The sequence below is a fragment of the Cyprinus carpio genome, chromosome B15 (genome assembly GCF_018340385.1).
Source record: "Cyprinus carpio isolate SPL01 chromosome B15, ASM1834038v1, whole genome shotgun sequence".
NCBI lineage: Eukaryota > Metazoa > Chordata > Actinopteri > Cypriniformes > Cyprinidae > Cyprinus > Cyprinus carpio.
Genome location: NC_056611.1, coordinates 21,506,251 through 21,530,645, shown reverse-complemented (window position 1 = coordinate 21,530,645; position 24,395 = coordinate 21,506,251). Strand labels below are relative to the sequence as shown.

Here is a 24,395-nt window from a genome sequence, read left to right as displayed (position 1 = left end):
TTCCACAACAACCCTGCTTTGCAATGTGGAATCAAAAAGAAATAAAAAGGAAAGAGAGAGAAAGAGTGACGCATCTTTGAAGAATTATAAATTACATCTATTTAATGTCTCATCTGTTTATCCTACACAGGAATGGGTCTCCGTGCTTTTATCCAGAGCAAAATACCCTTTTAATATGTTAATAGTTATTACATTTCATAATAATTCAATTGAACACTATATATATATATATATATATATATACTGTATGTATATGTGTATATAAATATATATATATATATATATATCTTTTTTTTTTTCTTCAAAAAATGTATTTCAAATAAATACCGTTCTTTTGAACAAAAAAATGTACCACAGTTTACACAAAAACATTAACTAGCTCTACTGTTTTTAGCATTGATATAATAATAAAAAAAATGTTTCTTGAACACCATTTAACAAATGAGAATGATTTATTAATGATCTTGTGACACTGGAGTAAAGGCTGCTAATAAATAAATTCATCGCAGGATTAAATTCATTTTAAAAATCTATTAAAATAGAAAATATATTTAAAATTGTTATAATATTTCACAATATTGTTTTTACTATAATAATAAGAGCAAAAGACAAAACATCTAATGGATCCCAAACTATTGAACAATAGTGTACTGTATCATTTAAGAATTTTGTAATTACCTTAAAGAGTAAAGAAAGCAAACTCAGTGAAAGTAGTGAAAAAACAGGAAAATTGGGTTTGATTTTTTTCTATAATGGTAGCCACAGACTTTCCATTTTGCTCCAAGTTGGTCCTTTAGGCACGGACAGCTCAGTGTTCAGCAGTGGCAGGTTTGTCTGATTTAGGGAGAATGATGGTGGGCACCGTGGGCCCCTCGCTCTCCTCGGTGACCAAATAAGGGCAGTCTGCAGTCTCAGTGCTTATGGAGGAGACAGGGGGCACAGAGTTGGCACAGCTCAAGCTTAGCAGAGCCTCCAGTCTCATTCATAACAAATCTGTCCATCAAAAGCTGACGTCGTGCTTATTATGTTCTGGTGAGAGACAAAACATGCTATGTTAGGACTGTAGTGACTACTAAATCTATATTAGCTGTGCACAGAGGAACTTTAAAGCATACATTGTTAGTGACATCATTTCTGTAATACATAAAGTGATGAGCAGTTGTTCATGAACTCGAAGCTCACCCTGTGCATCTTACTGAACTTGCATATGCATTTCATTATTGCATATATAATTACATTATTCCTTTTTTATTAAAGTTTGTAATTTTTAATCAAAATATCATAAATCGATCTTCAGGTGATTCGAGACTTCTCGAATCATTTAGTCTGCTTAAACCCCAAAACTTTCTTGTGATCAATCACTGGCGAGCAAAAGACAAGATCTGGTGCTACTTTGATACTAGGTTGTGACTTAGATTGTGATTTAGATTTTTGATTAAAAAAAAAAAAAACATTACATGTATACGGGTAATTTTAAATTTTAAATTTTATTTTATTTTTTCCCCAAAATATGAAGCATACAGTAAGAGGTAAATAGATAGTGTCAGCAGCATTGTATTGTACATGAGTTTTTTTAACGAGGTGATATAAAGTGTGATTGCTCTAAAATTAATTTAATTTTTTTTTATTTTTTTTTATTTGATATGATTTTATTCCCCCAAAATTTTGCTGAATAAGATGTAAAAGGATACAGTGTCAGCATTTGTGAGTGTTTAAACAAGGTGATATAAAGTGTGCTTATTTTAAAATTGTGTTCTGCAGTATAATGAAATTAGTAGTTTAGTTTTCTTAACATATTGCTTTCAGCAACCAACATATCATCAAAGAGAAATGGGGGGGGGGTAATTTTAAGCTGTTTTTCAAAGCAGTGGGTAGTGCCTGCCTGCACTTTACAAAGGGGGTTCGGGAAAAAGCATTAGACTGTGACCTAGAAAGGAGGACCTTGAGAAAACATTGGTTTTAACGAAACCCCTGCTCAGCAATCTTAACCTTCGGTTGTAGATTAACTGGGAGGTTTTCCTTGAACTCTTTGAAGTGGGTTTATTCAGCTGAAAAGCAATCTTGCCTCCAATACCTGAACTGTGGGCCGGATCTAGAACAATGGTAGGCCTACCGTATGTTGGTTGAACATGACTTATCATATTGCATTTAAAATGGTGCATGTGCATAAAAAACAAAGCTTAAGGTGGTCTTTCTGTGGTAAAGATGTGTTGTGCGTGAGATTGCCTCTAAAAATGCTCTTTGAAGGTCCGAGTGAATGAACATGTTGGATTTTATTTGTTTTTTCAAACTGACAGACACACTATTGAATGTTTAACTGAATAAACTTTCTTTTGCATATGAACTTGCCGCCTAATCTCTCCCACTCGCAAAACAACTCCTATCAAACCTTTAAGGAGACTATTGAGTTCATTTTGTGCAACCAAAGGTCTTTTTGATTTGCACTGAGGAGAATGTGATTAGTTTTGAGTTGCAACTTTGACATACAGTAGTACTGTATTTTGTCATTAGGAGGAACAAAGCCTCTAGAGACAGAACGACGTTTCACCTCACGTCTTTCCTCAAAGGTGAAGTGAATCCTGTTTATTCGCTGTGTAACAGGATTCGGTGAAGTCCAAAAATCTTTGTATTCTGCAAATCTTGAATTCTCTTTCATCAAAAGCGCGTTGACACAGCCAATTATTCTGCAAAATGTCAGACTTTGAAGATGAGCCAGGTACTTCAGCTCAGATCTGAATCTTCTGTCATTCTCAGTTAATTTCTTAGATCTGACAGAGTTTCATCAAACTCATTTTCTTGCAGTTTGGAGATGTTGTTTTCTGCTGGTGCTTGTTATGTTTCATAAAAGCATTTCTCACAAATCACATATCATTGGAAAGTGTCTTGTTGTTTTCTTGAACATATTTGTCAAGGTTAGAATGTGAAACATTTGAGACAACACACTTTTAAAGGGTATTTGTTGGGTTATTTTACTTTTCTTTTGTGAATCTTCTTCATTGACCATGCTAGGTGTTTGGATTTATGTTTTTTTTTCTTTTTAAGAATTATAGGTGTAAAAATACATAGAACAGGTGCTACTATTCAGTTTTAAACACACGCACATTCATGTGAACTATAAAACACCTGGACGTGTGCGTCTCGCCCTTTGCATGAAAGGGAAATGGGTATCGTTGAACGTGACAGGTTTGCAGAGCGTGACAACTGGACAGTGGAGGAAGGAGAGGAGGAGTGTGGGCTGGGTATGGCCTGTGTAGTGCTGCCAAAAGCAAACAAACCACTATCCACTGATAGCTCAGTACAAAGAAGCCAGAACAGAACAGACCTATAGATTGAAGTCTCTCTCTTTCTCTTGCCCACTTCCTCTCTATCTCTTATTCTCTCTTAACATGCCAGCTGGACTGGGCCGGACAAACGATACATGCCAAATTCTGATTGGACGAGTCCATCATTCAGATCAAGCTTTCTCTTTGCTATACAAAGATTTGTGGGATTGTGTGTGTGTGTTTATGTATGTGTGCAAAACTTGCAGTTTTCTGTAACATCTAACAAAAAATTAACTATAAAAAATGTAGGAAAAGTAGCTAGTTTTAAATGTATCATATCGCTGTATTTCCCTCTTTAAAACAGTAATTTTCTCAGTTGTATTCTGCAATTAAAATCATGTCATACAATAGCAATGTCACATTTTTTGCATAATGTTGAATTAATGTTAAATACATTAATACATTTTTAGTTATTATTTAGTATATTTAATTTGGAACTTTATCTATTGAAATGGTATTTAATCCATATTTAAAATTTAGGCATTATAATTGTAATTAAAAAAAGATTAATATATAAATATTATATATATATATATATATATATATATATATATATATATAATTTTAAAAACAGTATTAAATAAAACAATTAATATATGTATGCATGTGTGTGTTTATATATATATATATATAGTTATTAATAATTGTATACAGTAAATAATAATAATAACAATAGTAATAATAATTATTGTTATTTTTATTATTATATAATGTTTGCACAAGATAGTAACAAAAGCTTACAGACAAGGACAAAAAAACACACAATTTCAGTTTTGATTATATTAAACCATATTAACTATGTACTTTATTGTATCTGAATTATTAATATTTCATTTATCATAGATTGATAAGACATATTGCATTTTGTTACATGCAGTATATGTATTTATATTATTGGTCATTATTTTGTATAATATAGTTGTGCCTCACATTCTGTGCATAAAACTGTTACCAAAGCTTAAAGACAAGGTCTAAATGCCACAAAATTCCAATTTTAATTTTATTAAACAATATCTTGTATTTGCATAATTATACCTGAATACCTGAAACAATATCTTGTATTTGCATAATTATACCTGAATTATGAATATTTAACATAGATTGTGTATATTGCATTTTATATTATAGGTCGTTATTTTGTATAATAGTTGTGTCCCACATTCTGAGCATAAAATGGTTTCCAAAACTTACCAGAAGGTTCAAAAAGCCACAAAATTCCAATTTTGATTTTATTAAACCCCATCCTGTATTTACATAATTGTATCTGAATCCGGAATACTTAATTAAGCATAGATGGACTAGACATATTGCATTTTTCCAGTATTTGCATCCCTTCATGGGAAAGAAAGCCGTGTTTGTGTGTGTTTGATGTCTGTGTGTGCAGATTGTAACTGGTAGGGATGCCCTCCAGGAGCGAGCCCTCACTTTGAATCCCACTTCAAACGCTGATGATAAAACAGACGAACACAGATAGAAAACAGACAATCCTTTTTTATTTTAATTAGAAAAGAAGCAATCAGACCTGCGCTTCCCCTCGCTGCTGCATCAGAGTTTTTTACTGATATCACACTGTTCTTGTTGAGATGAATAAGGTACCCCATATGAATTGGAGGAATCAGCTCCATTAAACCTCACTGGGCCATATTAAAGCTATTACTTCAAAGAGAAAGCCTTAGCATACTTCTGACAAAAAAACGCATGGAGGGAAGTTGAACTTTTGCACGTTTGTACCTGGATTGATTCAGTCAATACACACCAAACAGTTCTATCCAAATCATCACTGCACCTTTGATACTAATATTTACCTGAGTGTATGTTCAATATGTTTCTTCTGTTTGCTCTATAGGGGGCAACAAGCTAAAAAACCAACATTTCCGACTAAACTGGGCTTGGATCTCCCTGGAGAAAGAGTACTACCAGGTGGATGAGGAGAGCAAGTTTCTGGAGGTGGTCTTGAGACGCAGAGGTTACCTTGGCGAAACTTCATTTGTTAGTAAGTGATGTTAAGAGAGTGCTTAATTTCCCATCATGCACTACTGATAAGATTTTATCAAGCCTCTCTGTAGTGGTAAATAACTGTGACCTCTAATTTGCTTATTGGAATCTCTTTATAACATCGCTATTTTAGGCTCTTTGAAATTCTATTGATGTTGCTCCTCATGTCATCCAATTTGGTTGCTTGATTTGCGTCAAGACTTTGCTATGCTTCCGCCTACATCCACACTGATAATACTAGTTTTTATGACTCATAACAGTAGAAATAAAACTCAGCAACCCACATATTATTCAACTGGCAGTCAAGTGTCCACAGTCAGCAGAAAAAAACTTTCAATTCCTTGAGGGACGAGTACCTTAAATGAGAAAGGTCATAGATCAAAGTTAAGCTATATTGCATACTATGTGCACTTAAAAAGCACATTATTCATGCAAGACAACTTCATTATAATGAGTTTCTGTTGTGTTGATGAGATATGCTCAGCTTTGTATAGTAAAAAATGACATTTCATTGGCCTCCAGAATATTTGATTTAATCATAGCCTTCTGCAGTCAAATATTTTGAATGACCACTGAACTTTTTTGAACACCACTAACCCTGGTATACAATAACCTACATAGTTATGCAAGTTTTATATATCTTGTAGCATTCCAGGGTCTCTTTCTTTATTTTTCAGTCATTTGCTTGTTGACTGTACACTACCATTCGTCAAATGTTTAGAAAGGTCAGAAAGCTGGATTTATTTATTTATTTAAATAAATTTGTACTTTTAGTCAGCAAGGAGACTTTAAATTTATCAAAAGTAACAGTAAAAACTTTTACATTGTTGCAAAAGATTTATATTTCAAATAAATGTGGTTCATATTAACTATTCATCAAAAAGTCCTGAAAAAGTAGCACAGTTTCCATAAAAATATTAAGCAATATTTAATATTTAATTCTATTTTTTCATTGTTCAACATTTTTACTGTTTTATTTGTATTTGTTTTATAAATAAATTCACTAAGAGAAACCTTTTTTAAAAAAATGTGGGGGAAAAAAATCATAGTTGATAGACAAGTGTACCTCAAATTCAAGAATTCTGGACGAACAGTAAAATTTCATGAATTTGAGAAAGAGTGAACACATATATCAAAAATACAAATATGACTGCAAAATCTAAATAGATAAATAAGATTTGATGAATTTCATAATATTTTATTCTAAACCAATAGCTTAGGATCTAGTTTAGTATTGGTTTAAATTATTTGGACAACGTTCTATGTACTTTATTTTTATATGCTTAGGAAAAATTGCTCGTGCTAATGTAAAAACACAGCTGAAAGTCATGGAAATGTTACTCCTTAATAGAAAATTTCAGCTTCTGGAATTAATGTGTATCAGATTTTAAGCTAAATCAGTTTCAGTAGCCCAACACAGCATGACGCTAGCAACAACGAAGTCATGAGTTTGACTCCCAGAGAGCATCAGCATTTGCATGAGCTACAACCTAGCATGGAAAACACTGTAAAAATGAGAGTTACACTGTCAGGATCACACTGACAGCCTTCCACAAGCTCTGATGAAATTCCATCCACTTGCTGAGCTTGACCACCACTCCACAACTTACCTCGGTTCCGGTCCAGGGCCTCTCGATGAGACGAGCTGCTGGCCTGCTGTTCATCCGCCACTCGCTGGGTCTGGATCAGAGACCTTCCTGTACTGAAGTGGGGAGATGAGGAAGTCTTTGAAATGATGATTTTTATTCAGCTATTATTTAGATTTTTCGCTCTCTCCCTCCGTTTCTGTTCAAGGACTGTTGTTCTCAGAATAACTGCATTTTATACAGGCACGTGAACTGACATGACAGGACCTCTCCTTAATATCAAAGTGCTTCTTTCTAAATTAGCTTCAAAGAAGTCCGTTTTTTTCTTTGGCAACCCAATTTCTCCTCCTTTGCCAAAGCTTTCTCCCAATCTGGTCTTTCCTCTGGCAGTTTTCTCCAAAAATAATTCTTCAATCTGAGTTTATTTTTTTTCTTTTTATTTTTTGTGTGAGATATATAAATATCTCATTATACGTTAGTGACCTTTGAGATTTCTGTGGTGGGAAGATAGTGTTGTCCGCTAGCTAATAATGCCCACCTGGCAACACCTGCTGTGAAGCTGCTGGCACCAGACAATCCTTTGTCAACCCAAGTGGACAGAGATCTACCAGTGGGAATGCCGGGCTAGGATGAGCATCTGATCTTCTGAGGGATGTGGAAGGACTAGACTTTATATTCTTGACTTTATTCTTTCCAAAGAACGGCACACCACACTCTTTGAAGCTTTTATTACAGAATGGTTGCGTCACGCACACTGCAACATCTCTATATTGGCTGTTAACAAAGCTCTTCTGTGATTTATAGAAACACAGACGAGGTGATATAAACAGGAGTTTTCTCATTTCCTTGACAGTGGTCTTCATTTGCTAGCACACTTGTATACAGCAGTTTGTTGAAAAGACACTAACAATGTTTTTGTCAATGTACATCTGTAAAGCGAATGTTCTTTTCACTCCAATGCAGTAGAAAATATATTTATTATTTGTTGTATTTTTTAAAAAAAAATGTATTGCGTTTATTTGTATAGTTCTAATGTAAAAACAATTTTAACCCAGAGGTCTTCATCTGCTTCATCTGCTGGCATTTGCAGAAGTTTGGTTATTTGTATAGTTCCAATGCTAAATATTTTATTTTATTTTGTATTTTACTTTTCTTTTTTTTTTCGCAATTTTATTTTATTTAATTTTCTTATATATATATATATATATATATATATATATATATATATATATATATATATATATATATACATATATATAGAACCCCTATTATAAAAGAGTTTAATTTTCTTACATTTCTGTGCTTTATTTAATGTTTATTTACTCTTTCATTCTTAGGTATTGGTACCAAAGATGGTACGGCTGAAAAGGACAAAGATTTCAGAGGAAAAGCCCAGAAACAAGTCCAGTTTAACCCGGGTCAGACCACTGCAACCTGGAAAGTGCGCATCTTATCAGACAGCCTATATGAGCAGTCCGAGACCTTCCAGATTGTCCTGTCAGAGCCTGTCATGGGAGCGCTGGAGTTCCCAGAGGCAGCAACCGTGGAAATTGTTGACCCCGGAGATGGTGAGCTCACAAAAAAAAAAAAAAAATCAAAACATGGGTTCCAGGTGCTGGGAATGGGTTAGAGTAGCAACAAAGGTCAGTATGTGGGTTCAAAAGCCAGCTTTATTCAGACAAACTTCAACACTAAGCAAGCAAGTTCAGATTTCAACAAATCAATAGAAATGTTGCTTTAACATGACATATATTTAGTCTAACATAGGTTATGTGTTTAGTCCGTTACTCAGTCTAGTCTCATTCAATCTAAGGATGTTGATATCCACTATTGTTCAAAGGTTTGTAGTTGGCAAGAAGTCACTTAAGCTCACCAAGTCTGTGATTATTTGATAAAAATACAGTAAAAACAGTAATTTTGTGAACAATTTAAATAAAAAATAACTTGTTTATTATAATATATTTGAAAATTAAAAAAAAAAAAAAAAATGTATTCCTTTTAAAAAAATCTTACATAGTAGTGAAAATATTTGCAGTATGGAAGCCTGTTTCCGCCACTGAGTAAAAAAAAAAAAGGTAATTGCAACTTTTTATCTCACAATTTAGACTTTTTTCTCATCATTGCGAGGTAGCATCTTGCAATTTTGACTTTTATTTTTTTAAGAATTGTATGATACAAACTCGCAAATCTGACATTTTTTCTCAGAATTGCATGATATACATTTTTTTTTAGTTTATATCTCACAGTTCTAAAAAAAAAGTTAGAATTACGAGATGTAAACTCGTAATTGCGAGAAAAAAAGTCAGAATTGTGAGATAAAAACTTGCAATTATTATTCAGTGGCGGAAACAGGCTTCCATATTTTAGACTTTAGATATCAGTCAAATCTGAACTGACAACTCAAATGTCAAATAGTAAAGTCAACATGAAATGTCATTTGCAACCTATTTTACTTCTCTGAGCTGAGTTATTTCTAACTGAAACAGATTAGAAAATGTAGGACGGGATTTGATGTTATCAATTAAGAATTAATTGGATTTTAGAAAAAGTGGCTGGAGGGGATGGGTTGAAAAATAAAAGTGATTGGCTATGTCAGCCGAAAAGGAAAGCTGTTTTTCTTGGGAATAACTTGCAATGGTGAAACTTAGATAACATGTATTTAGACAGTAAATTAGGTCAGTTTTATTGAATTTTTACTCTAGTAGATGAATAAAATTAGATGTATTGCATTTTAGATTTCATTTGCTGAGAGAGTGTTCCTTGTAGGCAATGAAATAATTTGTGCATGAGACAAATAGTCAGACCAAGCAAAGGTAAGCCAGAAAATGTGGAAAACGATTGTCGGTGGGGGCGGACATCACAGCTGTCACCCGTCTGTACATTGTAATCATAGCATAATATCTCCAGAACATCTGAATAACATCCTGGTGCCTCCCCATCAAAACACAGCAGCAAAGCCTCTGAAGTTGTGGCAGGAGCTACGGCTGATTTAACAGGAGCAGTCCCTTTGTTCTCTGATCTGACTGAATGAGCACTTTCTCCGTAGAGCTTACACTTACACTGCTTAAGATGGCAAAACTCACAACTGATTTCCCTAAAATCTTTTGTGCTATATATATATATAAATATATATATATATATATATATATATATATATATATATATATGTGTGTGTGTGTGTGTGTGTGTGTGTGTGTGTGTGTGTGTGTGTAAAGCATAACTTATATGTTACTTACATATAACTTTGCCTCAGCAAACACTCCTTTTTAAGCCACATTCATCAAAGATCAATTTCGATCTTCTCAGTCTTTTTTTCAGTGCTTACTTAAGAGGATAACATTACATAGTCTATTTGAGCTGAAGTGCAGAGATCAATGGAGAGGCATATAACGCTGCAGTCACTGTGGCCTCATATGACATTTATCAAGTACAGAGATAAGTCTGTGTTGTTCCTTTGCACAAGGACATAAAAACAACTTAATACCACAGTCTGAAAGGTTAAATCTCATTGAATTATCTTCAGCCTCTAAGTGCAAAGAAAGCTTCATGCAGATTTGAACAAGGCATATAATTGAGTCTTTTTTGAAAGAAAACCAACATAGTTTTCCTTAGAGAGCTGCTCGGCCGTATATCGTCTCAATAGTGCCTGAAAATCAAATTTTATACACATAAAGGGAATTAATTTATTTGAAGTGGTGACCGTGAAGTTGGCAAAAGTTTTGAACTCACAAAGGCTCACAAATAGTAACTTTCATGCTGTGTTCTGGGTTTTCAACTAGGATTCATGTGATTGTTTTAGCCGTTCCCAACCCATCTGATAAGGGTGTTTATATCTCTCCCACTACAAAACATCAATGGTTGAGGATCTCTTATCATGAAACTTGGGTCTGTCAAATCATTATACAGTTCTGAACCTTTTGACAGCAATAGAGAGAGATCAATCCCGCTTTAAAAACACTGTAACAGAATCTAAGTTAAACATACATTTTTAAAAAGTTAGACACTTTGAGGACTAAAATTTCAAGCTCTGAAAGAGCTTCACATCTGACAGGCAACTGAAACCACCTGGACTCCTCACACAAACGATGATTTCAGTAACTTCACTATTTTACTATTTACAGTATGCTAAATTTGATGGTTGCTTTTTCCCCTAGAATCCACAGTGTTCATCCCATTGTCTACATACTCGATTGAGGAAGATATTGGAGAACTTCTGATTCCTGTGAGAAGATCTGGAGATGTCAGTCAAGAGCTCATGGTTGTCTGCTTCACACAGCAAGGTGAGTTATAATAGAAACTTAACTTAAAGGTATTTCCATTTCTTACAAACCAAATCAAACTTCATGAATTTAAACTTTCAAGCTCATCAGATTTCTTCAACTACATTTTTAAACTTTTAAGTGGCATTTATCCCTGACTAAACCCGTGAGATTCAATTTGAATGCTCATAACTTCCTTTAATCTTCCCTTTATTCTCATCTGTGCAGGTACAGCCAAGGGCACGGTTCCCACCACGGTGCTTTCCTATTCTGACTACATTTCTCGACCCGAGGAACACCACAGCGTGCTGCGTTTCGATAAGGGCGAGACGGAGAGGCACTGCCGTGTGGTCGTCATCGATGACTCACTCTACGAGCCAGAGGAAAGCTTTAATGTCACCCTCAGCATGCCCATGGGCGGCCATCTGGGTCAGGAGTTCCCCACCACCAGGGTCACCATCCTGCCTGATGTGGATGACGGTAAGATGCTTCACTGTGTTGGATGTGTTAGACTTGTTTGGTATTTATTTATAAGTTTTGTAATGTTTCACCAAGCGAGCAAGTATAGTTTGAGTTTGATGATCAGAGGATTTCAAAAATTAGGCAAATCATCCAGTGGGATTTAGTTCTGCTGTGCATAGTGGAAAATATAATTGCAAGAGTCTGTAACAGTTGCAGGACTTTTTGAGCGAGATTCAACTTAATCAGTAGTGTTTTAGGCTGTTTAAGTAATGCACAAGAAAGACTGGAATATTCTTAATCTTGAAATATTTATGAGCTTTCTAAAGTTGTTCAGGCAGGTAATCAAATAAAAACAAACTATTCTTTTAAATCTTTGGGGCACTTGCAGGCTAAGAGATGCCTGAAAACATTTTCTTGACAGTTGGGAACACTTGGGAAGCTGTCGGAGGCTTTGTTTTAACACAGTCCCGTAGCGATCTAGCTCAGAAATTTGAAGGCAAGATCACACTGAATGTTTAATCTAAATTCATAGGATTTATTGAACACCACAGCATACCTTGAAATGATTTTCCAGCCATAATTCATGAAGTATGAAAGCAAAGAATGGTGGAGTCTCACCTTAAAGTGGGGAGAATGGATTATTTTGTCTGTAGAGAGATAGTATTATTCCAATATGGTGTGGAATTCTTTCTTTCTTTTTGTGCCTGAAAAAGCCACCTGTCTGAACCTTTCAGAATGAAGTTTAACTTCAAAAAAATTATTTGTGAGAAAATTGTAATTATTTGAAAATGTGATTTAATTCTAATGAGAAACAGGCTCTGAAAAATTAAACAGACTTAAATTTTTATATATAAAAAAGTTCATAATTAAATGAGGCTTCTCCCATTTTTTAGGCATAGTAAAAATGTATTTAATTTTATGCATAATAAGAAATTCTAGAAAATCTTTGAATAAAATTAAAATAATCGACTCGCCTGGATGTTGCTCAGATTATGTATTTTCTTTTTCATACAATGGAATTGACTGACTTTCATAATAATATTAAATCCATAAAATAGCCAAATGAATATGGGGTATTATGTTCAAGCAGAAATTAATATGGGGTTCAAGCAACATGATAAATATTAGATGATCATATGATTTTGTTTTTAGGTGAACTGTCCCTTTAAGAAAATACAGTTATTAATGACCTTTAATGATAAACAAAACATAACAGATCCGGTCATGTATATTTTATCCTTGAGCCTTTTTAAGGTTTGATTTGATCTAATATGACTTTAAATGTGCATCGAAAACAGAGCTATCCATTTTGAAAGCTGAAAGCCGAAAAGCTGTCCTCAGGCGTGTACATGTCTATGGTTACACATGTGCATTATGTGCCCCAGAAAGCACCTTATCGCTCATCTCCAGGCATAGTTACAGGTGCTGTTCTCTATCATATCTCCCCACGGTGCCTCTTTGTTCAGCAACACCTCTGGGCCTCCCCTCCTCTCACAGCTGCCCGGCTATCTCCTGAGACCGATGCTTATCCTGCACAGACAGGGTAGACTGGAAGTAAAAGATCCAACAAAACTGCTGATTTTTTAATTTCTACCTACATGAAACTCCGATTCTGCTTGAAAGAAGGAGCCCTTGAGTTTGTGGGAGGTCTGAAATCTATTTGCATTTACACACACACACATAAGCCAGAAGAAAAATCTTTGGCGAATTCAATTTATTCAGTTTGCTTTTGATGTGTAACAGCGTTTGAAGTAATTTGGTTTCATACAAGCAAATCTTCCATTAAAAATCTCATGAAAAACAAAACGTTGATGGATCAGATGATGGATAGCTTATGGATTGAAGCTCTCCTATCTCTGGGCAATTGAATTGTAGATAGATTGCATTTATTACTATTTATGGCAGGGTTTTATGGTGGTGAAAGTGTCCTTCTTTTAAGAGGACAGGGGTTACATGCCTGAAATTCCCAACAGTTGGTTGCTGCAATGTAATTTAAAACGTTGCGTGTCGAAACGCCGGGTTTGAGTCTCCAGGGTCAGCTCTAGAGGCGTCAGCACAACTGTGGTGCCACATTGATGTCTCTGTCAAGTTTTTTATGAGGGTGGACTTCATGGAATATTTTTTCAATCTGTAGCCCTGTCCAGAATGTCACCAAGCCATTCCAAATGTCAGGAAAGTGAAATACTGACAGATCAAGTGGCTGGGAAATTCCAAATGTCAGGAAAGTGAAATACTGACAGATCAAGTGGCTGGAAAAGTGATGGTTTTATTTATGTTTATATTTAGTTATTTTGGTTGATAGTTAGATAGATAGATAGATAGATATTCATTTTTGTTAGATTTATAGATGTTTAGATTGATGGATTAGAAAAATGTTTTGTTTAGCACTTTTTTGGTTATACCTCAGCTCTTGATTTTCAAGGTGAGGTAAATGACAATTGGAAGCCTCTTACGCATATCAGTTCGCAAGTTGATCCAATTTCTTACGGGTGATTTGTCAAGTATAAACACACAGGGTGGGGGACAGCACTGCCATGTAGAAACTGGCTTTGTTTGCATCTTCATTGTTATCTTGTTTTCCAGTCCAGATTCTTGGCTGATGTCAAGAATTTCAGCAAGGAGGAGTAAAAAAAAAAGGAGAGAAAGAGAGAAAACATTGCCTGGAGCTACTGTCTGACAGCAGTGCTGGTTCACTTTTGCAAATGACGCATACACCTGAAACCTGATCGACTGTTTTTAGAAAAGACAGCACCGTGTCAGCTTATTGAGTGCCACCTACTTAGAGTACTCAGAACAAGCACCGACAGCAACAACACCCAGTAAAAATAGTCTGCTTGGACTGGACTTTACTGCAGTGGGTTAAAGATTTTCATCATGTTGTAACAAATTAGCAAGTTTTTTCTGTTGTTTCTTCTTCTTGTATTTCTATCAATGAATGGAAATGTAGACAGACAGACATACATACAGACAGATAGATAGATAGATAGATAGATAGATAGATAGATAGATAGATAGATAGATAGATAGATAGATAGATAGATAGATAGATAGAAAGATTGATTGATTGATTGATTGATTGATTGATTCTGTCTGTACTGAGTTTCTCACACACACGTTTGTTTTTCTATCCAGGTTGAGACTTTCTATTGATTTCTATTGTTTTTATGCAGAGAAAATGGCAATTTCTGCTCTCTGCCTTTACCCCTAAACCAAACTCTCATACAAACCTTTTCAGGTTTAACTCTCGTTATATTTGTTTTTCACATGTTTTCTGTAATTGTATTGGTAACAAGAATCAGCTGGCAACATTATATCATGATAATGAGTGCAGTGGGATGTGTTCTAGCACGCTGTGGTAACTGCCGCTGGATATGAAAAAAATCACCCTCGCATGCATCGAGGGAGAAACACATTTGAGTTATTGTAACTGTAAAACAAGAGGATACTTGTACCTAAGGATCAGGCTCACTATATATACTGCTTGGTGTCAGGCTGTGAATGTGTGCTGGGCTAATAAAGCTATGATTATGGACCACTTGGAGAGAGAGATGTGAAGGGAGGATCCGGATCCGGCCTATTATTAAGATCCAGTCTTCCGATTCTGGGTCAGCCTGGAGGAGACGAGGCAGATGTCCTGTGGAGAAGTTGGTGATTGAGGGAATTATTGTTAGGTCACATTTCTTTCATCGTCTGTTTGTTAATTCCTGGCTGTACCTTGATTGAAGAAATATTTTGTATATTAAGGAACAATAATGCTTCAAGGAAAAATTTAAATGGATAGTTCACCCAAAATTTCAAACAGTTCGTATATATAATGGCTACAATCAACTGTTTGGTTACTAGAATTCTTCAATATATTTTTTGTGTTTAACAGAGGAAAGAAACTCGTACTGTTTTGGAACAACGTGAGGGTGACTAAATGATAAAATAATTCTATTTCTTTAAATCATTTTAAATGAATACATAAAGTTGATGCAAAAATATAATGAGAATAAAGAAAATGCGACATTCATTTTTTTATATGCACTTTGAGCATATAAAAACTTGCAGCTGAAATTGTGACTGAAATCTTTCATTTGGTCTTCACAGTACATGCAGGTCATTTTTTAAACAGTCATAAGTAGTGGCAACGTAATATGGCATTAGCCAGCAATCTCAGATTTTGTATTGTCAATCACAAAAAGCACCCTGGCGGGTCTACTTTTTTGCAATTGAAATACATGTGTCCTGATGCTTTTTTGCAAAAGAATTACCTTTTCTGGTGCTTTTTAAAATAAAATTACAGCAAATCAATTCCGCTGCTGTGGAAATGTGTACAGTGTGTTCTCGCTAAGAAACACTTAGCGCTGTGTTAATGTGCTCTGCCATTTTCTTCTACCCAGAGGTCTTTTTATAAATGCTGTCTCTCTGTGGGAATGCTAAGGAAAGTTCAAACACACATGTCTGCATGTAGAAGTGTGAAGCACACACCAGACTCCCAGGGTACATTCTGCCTCTCTCACTGTGTGAGCACATACATCATTTTATATCATACTATAATGTTATATGATTTATAATAAGCATATTAATTTATAATGCGATATATATGTATATTTGTGTGTATATATAATAATTATATACATAATATATATATATATATATATATATATATATATAGTATACATTATATATAGTACTATAAATATACTACAGTATATACAGTATATATATTTCTTGGTAGAAATGCATTTCCCCTCAGGGCCCCCCTCCACATTCGGGCCCTTAGAATCATCCTAGCCCCTTCTACATACATTATATATCCTATATATATATATATATATATATATATATATATATATATATATATATATATATATATATATATATATACACACACACAGTAAATATAGTAATTTATAGTTATATAGTTTTATAATGTGTCTGAAAAGACATGTTTTGAATTTACAAAATAATGAAAAAATATCAGGGTGATGTAATTGTTCTGGTATCCTAATGAAGGAAATTATTGAAAAAGAATCTATTAAAAACTAAATTGTCTGCAACTGCATTTAGATGTTGTTTGTTTGTTTGTTTGTTTGTTTGTTTGTTTGTTTGTTTGTTTGTTTGATAACTGCATTTTTTATTTATACATTTTAAAATAACTAAAGGAAAATGTCATGGACATTCCTTTAAGACAAAACATTTTCAACCGGATCTCTCCCTCTGCTGATGAAACATTTACAATCTGCATTGTGCGCCAGAAGAATCAGCAAACAGAACTCTGAAGCATAATTTTGATGTTCGAATTGATGTGCAGTTATTATGAGAAATTCGTCTGAGAGAAAACATTGACAAAAAAAATCTAATAAACTGCCATGGGATTGTTTTATACACTAAACAATCATTTAAAAATAAGAAATATTTCATGGTTCAAAAATCATACTCTTCTTTGATTACATTTCCCTGGCTTTTGATTACATTTACTTTGGCTTTTTCCACCAGGAGGTTTAATTACAGTGAGTTGAAATGAGGTGAGAGGAAGCTGTGCGTTAACGTCTCCTGGGTCCATCCTTGTGAAAGCTTTGCTGGCTGGAGTTGCTTCGAAGAGCAGCTTTTGACCAAAGTTGTCAACCGTGCAGTGAAGTAGAATACAGTTAAGAGTGAGTGTCATAGCATACTATAGTGTTCAGGCCAGATCATTCAAGTTTCGGAAAGATAATGCATTAACGTACCAGTCTGCATTTCCTATAAAGGAAAGAAAACCCTCAGTAGTTCAAATTTAGCCCACTAGCACCGTGGCAGCCTGCCACACGGGTAACCTAATCCACTCAGTGAAGCGCCTGAGTTTGGGTTTGGGTCGTGTAGGAGCCAATGGTTTGCTTTTCATTTAATGGACTGTGGTGCTTTGAAGCTCACTGTTTGTCCCTTTTACAAATGATCCTTATCTGATTGCGGGAGCAGCGAGACACACACCAAAGAGCATCCACACAACAAGCCAAACAAAAGCACTCATTTCACATCACCTTCTGATCGTCCACAGTACTTTATATCTCTGCAGGGACAGGCGCTGGCAGTGCCAAGGCACATCATGCAATTATATTTAATGTGTCTCCAAGACCTAGATAAATCTAGAGATAGCTGCTTCTGTTTTTCTGAAGTGTGCAATTTATAATGGGATTTTCACCATTTGAACAATTTAGTCTTATTTTCGCCCTTGGACTCAAACCTCTAGGCAGTGCCTAAAGATATATTTGCCCCTTGAGAGCTTTAACACAGCTTCACACGAATGTAACGTGCATTTTATTGCAGGTAAAATATGTAAATTTTTTTGTGAGTTTGTTAAGTTTAGCCTTTGATCATTAATGAAAGTTGGTAATTTAGTAGTTTCAGTACATTAAACAGGAAACATAAAACACAATATAATTAGGGCCCGAGCACAGATGGTGTGAGGACCCTCTTGTATCTGCTTCGTTTCTTCTTCTTCTTCTTCTTCTTCTTCTTCTTCTTCTTCTCCAAAATGAATCGCATTTTTGAGGGCCTAAACATGCTCGAAAAGTCCTGAAACTTTGCACATGCGTCAGACCTGGTGAAAATTTACGGCTGATATAGGTTTCAGAAGAGGGTGTGGCAAAATGGCTCGACAGCGCCACCTATCCTAAAAAAAAATCAACAGCCCTTGAGCTGTGTTTCACGTACATGCATGAAAATTGGCACACATATGTAAAGCATCAGTACCTACAAAAAAGACTCTTGGAGCAATATCCGAAACCCAACAGGAAGTCAGTAATTTTTAATTACTATTGCTCTTACTTAGGCAGTAGTAATCAGCTGCATTGGGATGTCAAGTTTGGAATAGAAAAGCAAGTTTGGGGTTGGTATTTATATATTGTTTCTATTTCATATGTGACCCTGGCTGTGAAATCCCAGCTAAAGTAATTTTTTTTTTTGTGATTTACTGTTTTCTACATAAAATCATCCTTCATAAGGTAAAGAACATTCTGTGAAAATGTAGCCTTGAGATCAAACTTTGATGCTTATATCTCACAATTAGATTTTGAGATTTCAGCCTGGATTTCAGAGACAGGGTCACATATTTTAAGAAATTAAGAAATTTATTTATTCCTGAGTTTGCAGAGCTGAAATTCCAAAATCATTCTGATATGTGGAATTGGTGCTCAAGAAACATTTCCTTTTATTATCAATGTAGTTGTAAAGCTTATTAAATGCTTTTTTTTTTTTCAGGGTTCTTTGATAAATGGAAAGTTTAAAAGAGCAGTATTTATTAAAGATATAATTTTTTTGTTACCTTATAAAGAACTTTACTGTCACCTTTGATCAGTTTAATGCATTCTTGCTCAATTAAAAGTTTTAATTTCCTTAAAAATAATTAATAAAATATTTAATAATTATTGGAAAATCTTACTGACCCCAAACAATGGTGTACACTTTGGTGTATTTAATTTAAATTAATTTTATTTTATTTTAAAAAATACCTTAATGTGACATTACAAACTTGGTTATAAAACTGAGAATTTATTTATTTATTTTTAGCACACGTTTTAAACCAAAAATGAAATACTGTTATACTTGCTTACCTTGTTGACCATGTTATAATAAACCTGTGTCTTATTTATTTATGTATGTATTTATTTATTTATTTTTTATTGCAGAATGTCCAAGCTGCTCTGTTTATTCACGCTTATATCCACTTCTAAACATTCAAACTTGTCACTTACTCATCAGTCACAAGACATGCCTTCAGACATCAAACCTGCCATAATGTGGCATGAGATATTTGTTACAATTTTTCATCTTTCAGTGAACTCTTTCTGTCAGTCAAACACTCTTCTTTGTCCCCATCAGTATTTTCCTGTTTCACTTTTCATGGTTAAAGAGTTCATAATATAAGAGTTGGAGCTTGGATAACCCTTCAGTGGCAGGTAAAATGATTCAATAATGGGGCCTAACAAAAGCTCAAATGTTGAAGTGGTTCTATTTAAAACTTTTTCATGGAAAAAGTGCAATGATAACAAACCAGGCTCGCCTCATCAGTGCATTCCATCCTAATGCGTCAACAGTTCAGTGTTGGTTTAGGGGTAAAAATGAAGCTGCCGTTTTTTATCACGTCGCCTGTGAGGCCTCCAAGCCACACAGGAATAAAACGAGTGAAAAAGAGCCTCATCACACATATTGTTTATTTTCCTTAGGCTTAGATGCGCTTCCTACCGTGGACATATAGCAGCTTAAACTCCCTCAACACCCTCAGTGTCTTACCCTCAATCAGATTCAGTACATGACACAGTGTCTTCCAAGAAAACACATTTGGAAGCTAAGTGTGACATAGACCTTTCAGCAGCAGACAGGGTGTTAGCGAGCTATGAACAAGGATGTGTCCATGGATTCTAAGTCGGGTAAAGTGTTAATTGCAGACAGACAGGTCCACGCTAGCCCATCTATCTCCACATCCCCCGTACCTTCTGTTAAAGCCACCTCAGACAGCTCCTCACTCTTAAAAAGACAGTTCACCCAACTGAAATGAAAATTCTGTCATCATTTACTCACCAAATGTCATACCAGACTTGTATGACTTCATTTCTTCTCCGGAATACAAAATATATTTTGAAAAGTGTCTGTCTTAAAGGGATAGTTCACCTAAACATGAACAATCTTTTACTAAACCTAATTTTGTTACAAGCTTGTATGATTTTTATTTTTATTTTTTATGTGGAACACAAAATCTATTTTGAAAATAAATAAATAGTAAATAATCCATATAAATATAAAGTCAGTGTTGTTTTGGACCCCACTGACTTTCATTATGTGGACAAAAACAGTGATTCAAAAGTGCTTTTTTAATATCATTGATGTGCTATTATAGTATTTTTATAGTTTATTTCTATATTTTATATTTTCATTTTAGTAATTTTATTGTGTTTTAGTAATTTTTTTCAGTTTTTGGAGTTTTTTTTGTAAGTTCCCTAAGTAAGTATTGTTCCCTCAAAAAAACATCTCTCTTTGTTGTCCAACAGCGCCAGTGTTTTACTTTGGAGAAACTGAGTACCATGTGGATGAGAGTGATGGTTATGTCGAAGTCCGGGTTTGGAGGACAGGAAGTGACCTTTCCAAAACCGGAACTGTCACAGTACGGTCTCGAAAAACTGAGCCTGTTTCAGCCGAAGGTATGTAGCAGACAGATTGCATATGACAGTTTCTAGTATTACATGTGCAGACGCTTTCATATATAATTACTGTAAACATGCTTGGTTGATCTAATACATTATCTAGCTTGTATTTCGAGACATCTACACCAATAATATGTTGCTACAGGCCCCTCAGGCTTCAACAATAGACAGCGACAGACGACAAGAGCCCATCCTATGACTTACTGACAAGATTTAAACACGACTAGGTCTTCAGTGCCTCTTTCTAACATGATCTATAAATACTAATGTTGAACTAACATCCACATGTACAGTCTTTTGAACACTGTCCAGATTGTTGAAAGGGTTGTCTTCACACAATTTACTCATAGAGTCAGACTATCGACTGTCTGGTTCACATTGTAGCTCATTCTGGCCAGGAAAGGTCCAGTCGTGTTCAACCAGTCAGTGAATTTAAAATCAATGTCACCACAATAATAGGCCAGCATGTAACTAAGTGGCAGCTCATTCAAACAATTGCACACACTGTAAAATGCCTAGTGGAAAATAATTTCAGTTTATTCAATAAAAAATGAATAAATAAACACTTTGTGAAGGTTAAAACAAATTTAATTTAAAAAACATGAAAAAATCTGCAAAAATGGATTGACAAAATACACTTTAATTATTATTTCACTAGTAATAACCACTTTATTTTTTTATTTTTACTAAGATGATTTCTTTGAAAATGCAATAATACAATATGACATTTCTGATAGAAAGCCCAATGTATTTAAGGAATGTGTACATAGCAGTAAACGTATCTACTGTACATGATATTTATCAATAAAATATTTATTTGCACAGCAGGTCAGAAATATAAAGTGTAACCACAAAGGTATTCTCTCACCAGTCTAGTGTCAGTATAGATTTTTTGGTAGCTCTTTATTTTACAGTCCTGTTCCTCATGTACATACTATGTACTTATTATAGTAATTACAATAACTATGTAATAACTAGGTACTAACCCTGAACCTACCCCTAAACCTAACCCTACCCTATGTAGTTACCTTGTATTACCAGAACTTTCTTAGATAAATACACTGTAAGTACACTATAAGTACATGTAAGTACACGTACTGTAAAATAAAGTGTAACCGATTTTTTTCTTCTTTTTGTGGAGAAAAAAGGTTGGTCAGTTCTGCGCTTGAGAGAGGTTTATTTTCTCACTGTTATTTTACCTATGAGAATTTATTTTTGTGCAATTGATATTTCTGGAATATTTTCACCATTGCCTTACTAACATTCTGTAAACCTTAACACAGCTGGCGTGGACTACGTTGGGATTAGTAAGAACCTAGACTTTTCCCCGGGCGTCAACATGCAGACGTTCAAGGTTACAATCCTGGATGACCTGGGACAGCCGGTGCTGGAGGGGCCAGAGAAATTTGAGCTGGTTCTCCGTATGCCAATGAATGGCATATTGGGTGAACCAGGAAAAGCTACAATCTACATCAACGACAGTATCTCAGATTGTGAGTGATCTTACACTAAACCATAAAAAGGCAAAATATAGTGTACCGTTTCGTTTATATTAACTTAGACAAGAAAAAAACAACATAAATAAGATTTGGGTTTGAATATAACACTTTTTTTAAGTGCCCAAGGTGCAGTTCCGAGATCCTGCATACACAGGTAATGAGAATGATGGACAGATATCTGCTATTGTGTACCGGAGTGGAGATTTGAGCTACAAGTCCAGTGTGCAGTGCTACAGCCGTCAAGGTTCGGCCCAAGTCATGATGGACTTCAACGAGAGGCCGAACACAGACATCTCCACCATTGTCTTTTTACCAGGTATTATTTTTGACTTTAAGAGTGTTTATCTCTATAAAAGAGTTAAGAATGAAGAAAATCCAGTAATTCATTCCCAATTTGAAGTGTCGACATTTGTATGCATACTAAACAACAACTCCCTATTGATTGCTTGTGTAGGAGAGGTGGAGAAGCCTTGCGTCCTCATCCTTGTGGATGACACCGAACATGAGGAAGACGAGGAGCTGAGATTGGTGCTGGGAAGCCCCAAGAGCGAGTCTCCATTTGGGGCCTCCATAGGGGCTCAGAATGAGACACTAGTCAAGATAAAGGACGATGCTGACAGTAAGACTTTCATCTCCCACTTTCTCACATTTCTGTGCCGACTTGTGTTCCACTTGCAATTGCTGTTATCTGTCAGAGTCCTAGAAAGTACTGTATGAACTGTAAGGCAGTGTTTTTATTCAGAAAAAAATGCAGATATTAAAGGTATATAGAAGATTGTAAAGATGAAAAGCTTACAAAATAGTATGCATTATTTCACAACAAAATATTTAAAACAGTATTAAAGAGAAAAATGTAACATTTAAATGCACATATCTGCTAGATAACTTTCTAAGATCAGGATAAATGTATTATGTCAACATTTATAGGCACAATAGCAAATATATGGATTACATTTACATTTATTCATTTAGCAGACACTTTTATCCAAAGCGACTTACAGTGCATTCAGGATATACAATTTTTTACCAGTATGTGTGTTCCCTGGGAATTTGCGCTGCTCTAATGCAAATTATAATAATATAATAATAATGCAATAATGCAATGCTCTACCACTGAGCTACAGGATTAAAATCTTATACAAATAGATCTTGTCTAGAAGCTACACAACTCTCATTTTGATTTCATGTGATCTTTAATCATCTTTCTGTCTAAGGTGATTGGCTCATATCAACCCCGAGTTAAGTGATATTTTGGTGCTAAAATACATCTTTCCTTTCCCATGATCTTTTTTCCCCAGAGGCCATTATCAGGTTTGGAGCAACCAAGTTTAGTGTCAGTGAACCCAGTGAGTCTGGGCAAATCTCAGTGGTGAGGATCCCGGTCCAGAGGACAGGAGACACATCCAAAGTGTCTGTGGTTCGGGTCCACACAAAGGATGGCTCGGCTTCCTCTGGAGAAGATTACCATCCTATCTCTGAAGGTGGGTTCAAACACAACATCATAGCATGGTTTTCTAAGACATCTCACTGGGGAATCTCACAAAATCTCCCAAGGAAATGTCTAGTTCATATTTTACCCCATAATCATTATTTTTAACTAAAAAAACTCTTGATCAAAGAAAAATAAGCTTATTTCTGGACCATTTATTATTAATATTTTTATTTGACCATTTTAAAGTCTTTTTTGCATGATTTTTTTTTTTACTATAAAAAACATTTCCCTTCCACATTCACGTTATTGTTGTATAAAAGAATAAAAGTAAGAAGACAGACAAGAATATACATGTATGCAAAATAATAAGATAAACAATAAAAAATATAATTTTAATTACTATAAAAAAACATCATAAAAGTATTTGTGTTATATTTACCTAATTTATGCTAATTTAAATATAACAAGTACTAATGTTCTTAATATTACTATACATTTATGTATAATTGTGTAATTATTATTTGCCTAAGTTATGATGATTTAAATAAAAAATTGTATTTGTATTTTTTTACTCTAGTGCTGTTAAAATTGCTGCATTACAGTATTGAGAATTAATGACAATCATCACTGAGAATAACTGTTTTTACAAAAATACAAAACTAAAATATCTCAACATAT

General features: G+C 34.7%; 1 protein-coding gene across 1 annotated transcript in view; it reads left to right on the top strand.

The window, feature by feature from the left end:
* The window catches only part of LOC109103619 (FRAS1-related extracellular matrix protein 2-like), a 68,691-nt gene that overhangs the window by 32,885 nt on the left and 11,411 nt on the right, over positions 1-24,395 (top strand). The window contains exons 3-11 of the mRNA XM_042739784.1: positions 5,170-5,316; positions 8,242-8,472; positions 11,059-11,184; positions 11,392-11,643; positions 20,634-20,783; positions 22,070-22,279; positions 22,404-22,601; positions 22,740-22,904; positions 23,584-23,766. Of these exons, the coding sequence (XP_042595718.1) occupies positions 5,170-5,316; positions 8,242-8,472; positions 11,059-11,184; positions 11,392-11,643; positions 20,634-20,783; positions 22,070-22,279; positions 22,404-22,601; positions 22,740-22,904; positions 23,584-23,766 (1,662 nt within the window). The remainder of the gene's footprint in view (positions 1-5,169; positions 5,317-8,241; positions 8,473-11,058; positions 11,185-11,391; positions 11,644-20,633; positions 20,784-22,069; positions 22,280-22,403; positions 22,602-22,739; positions 22,905-23,583; positions 23,767-24,395) is intronic.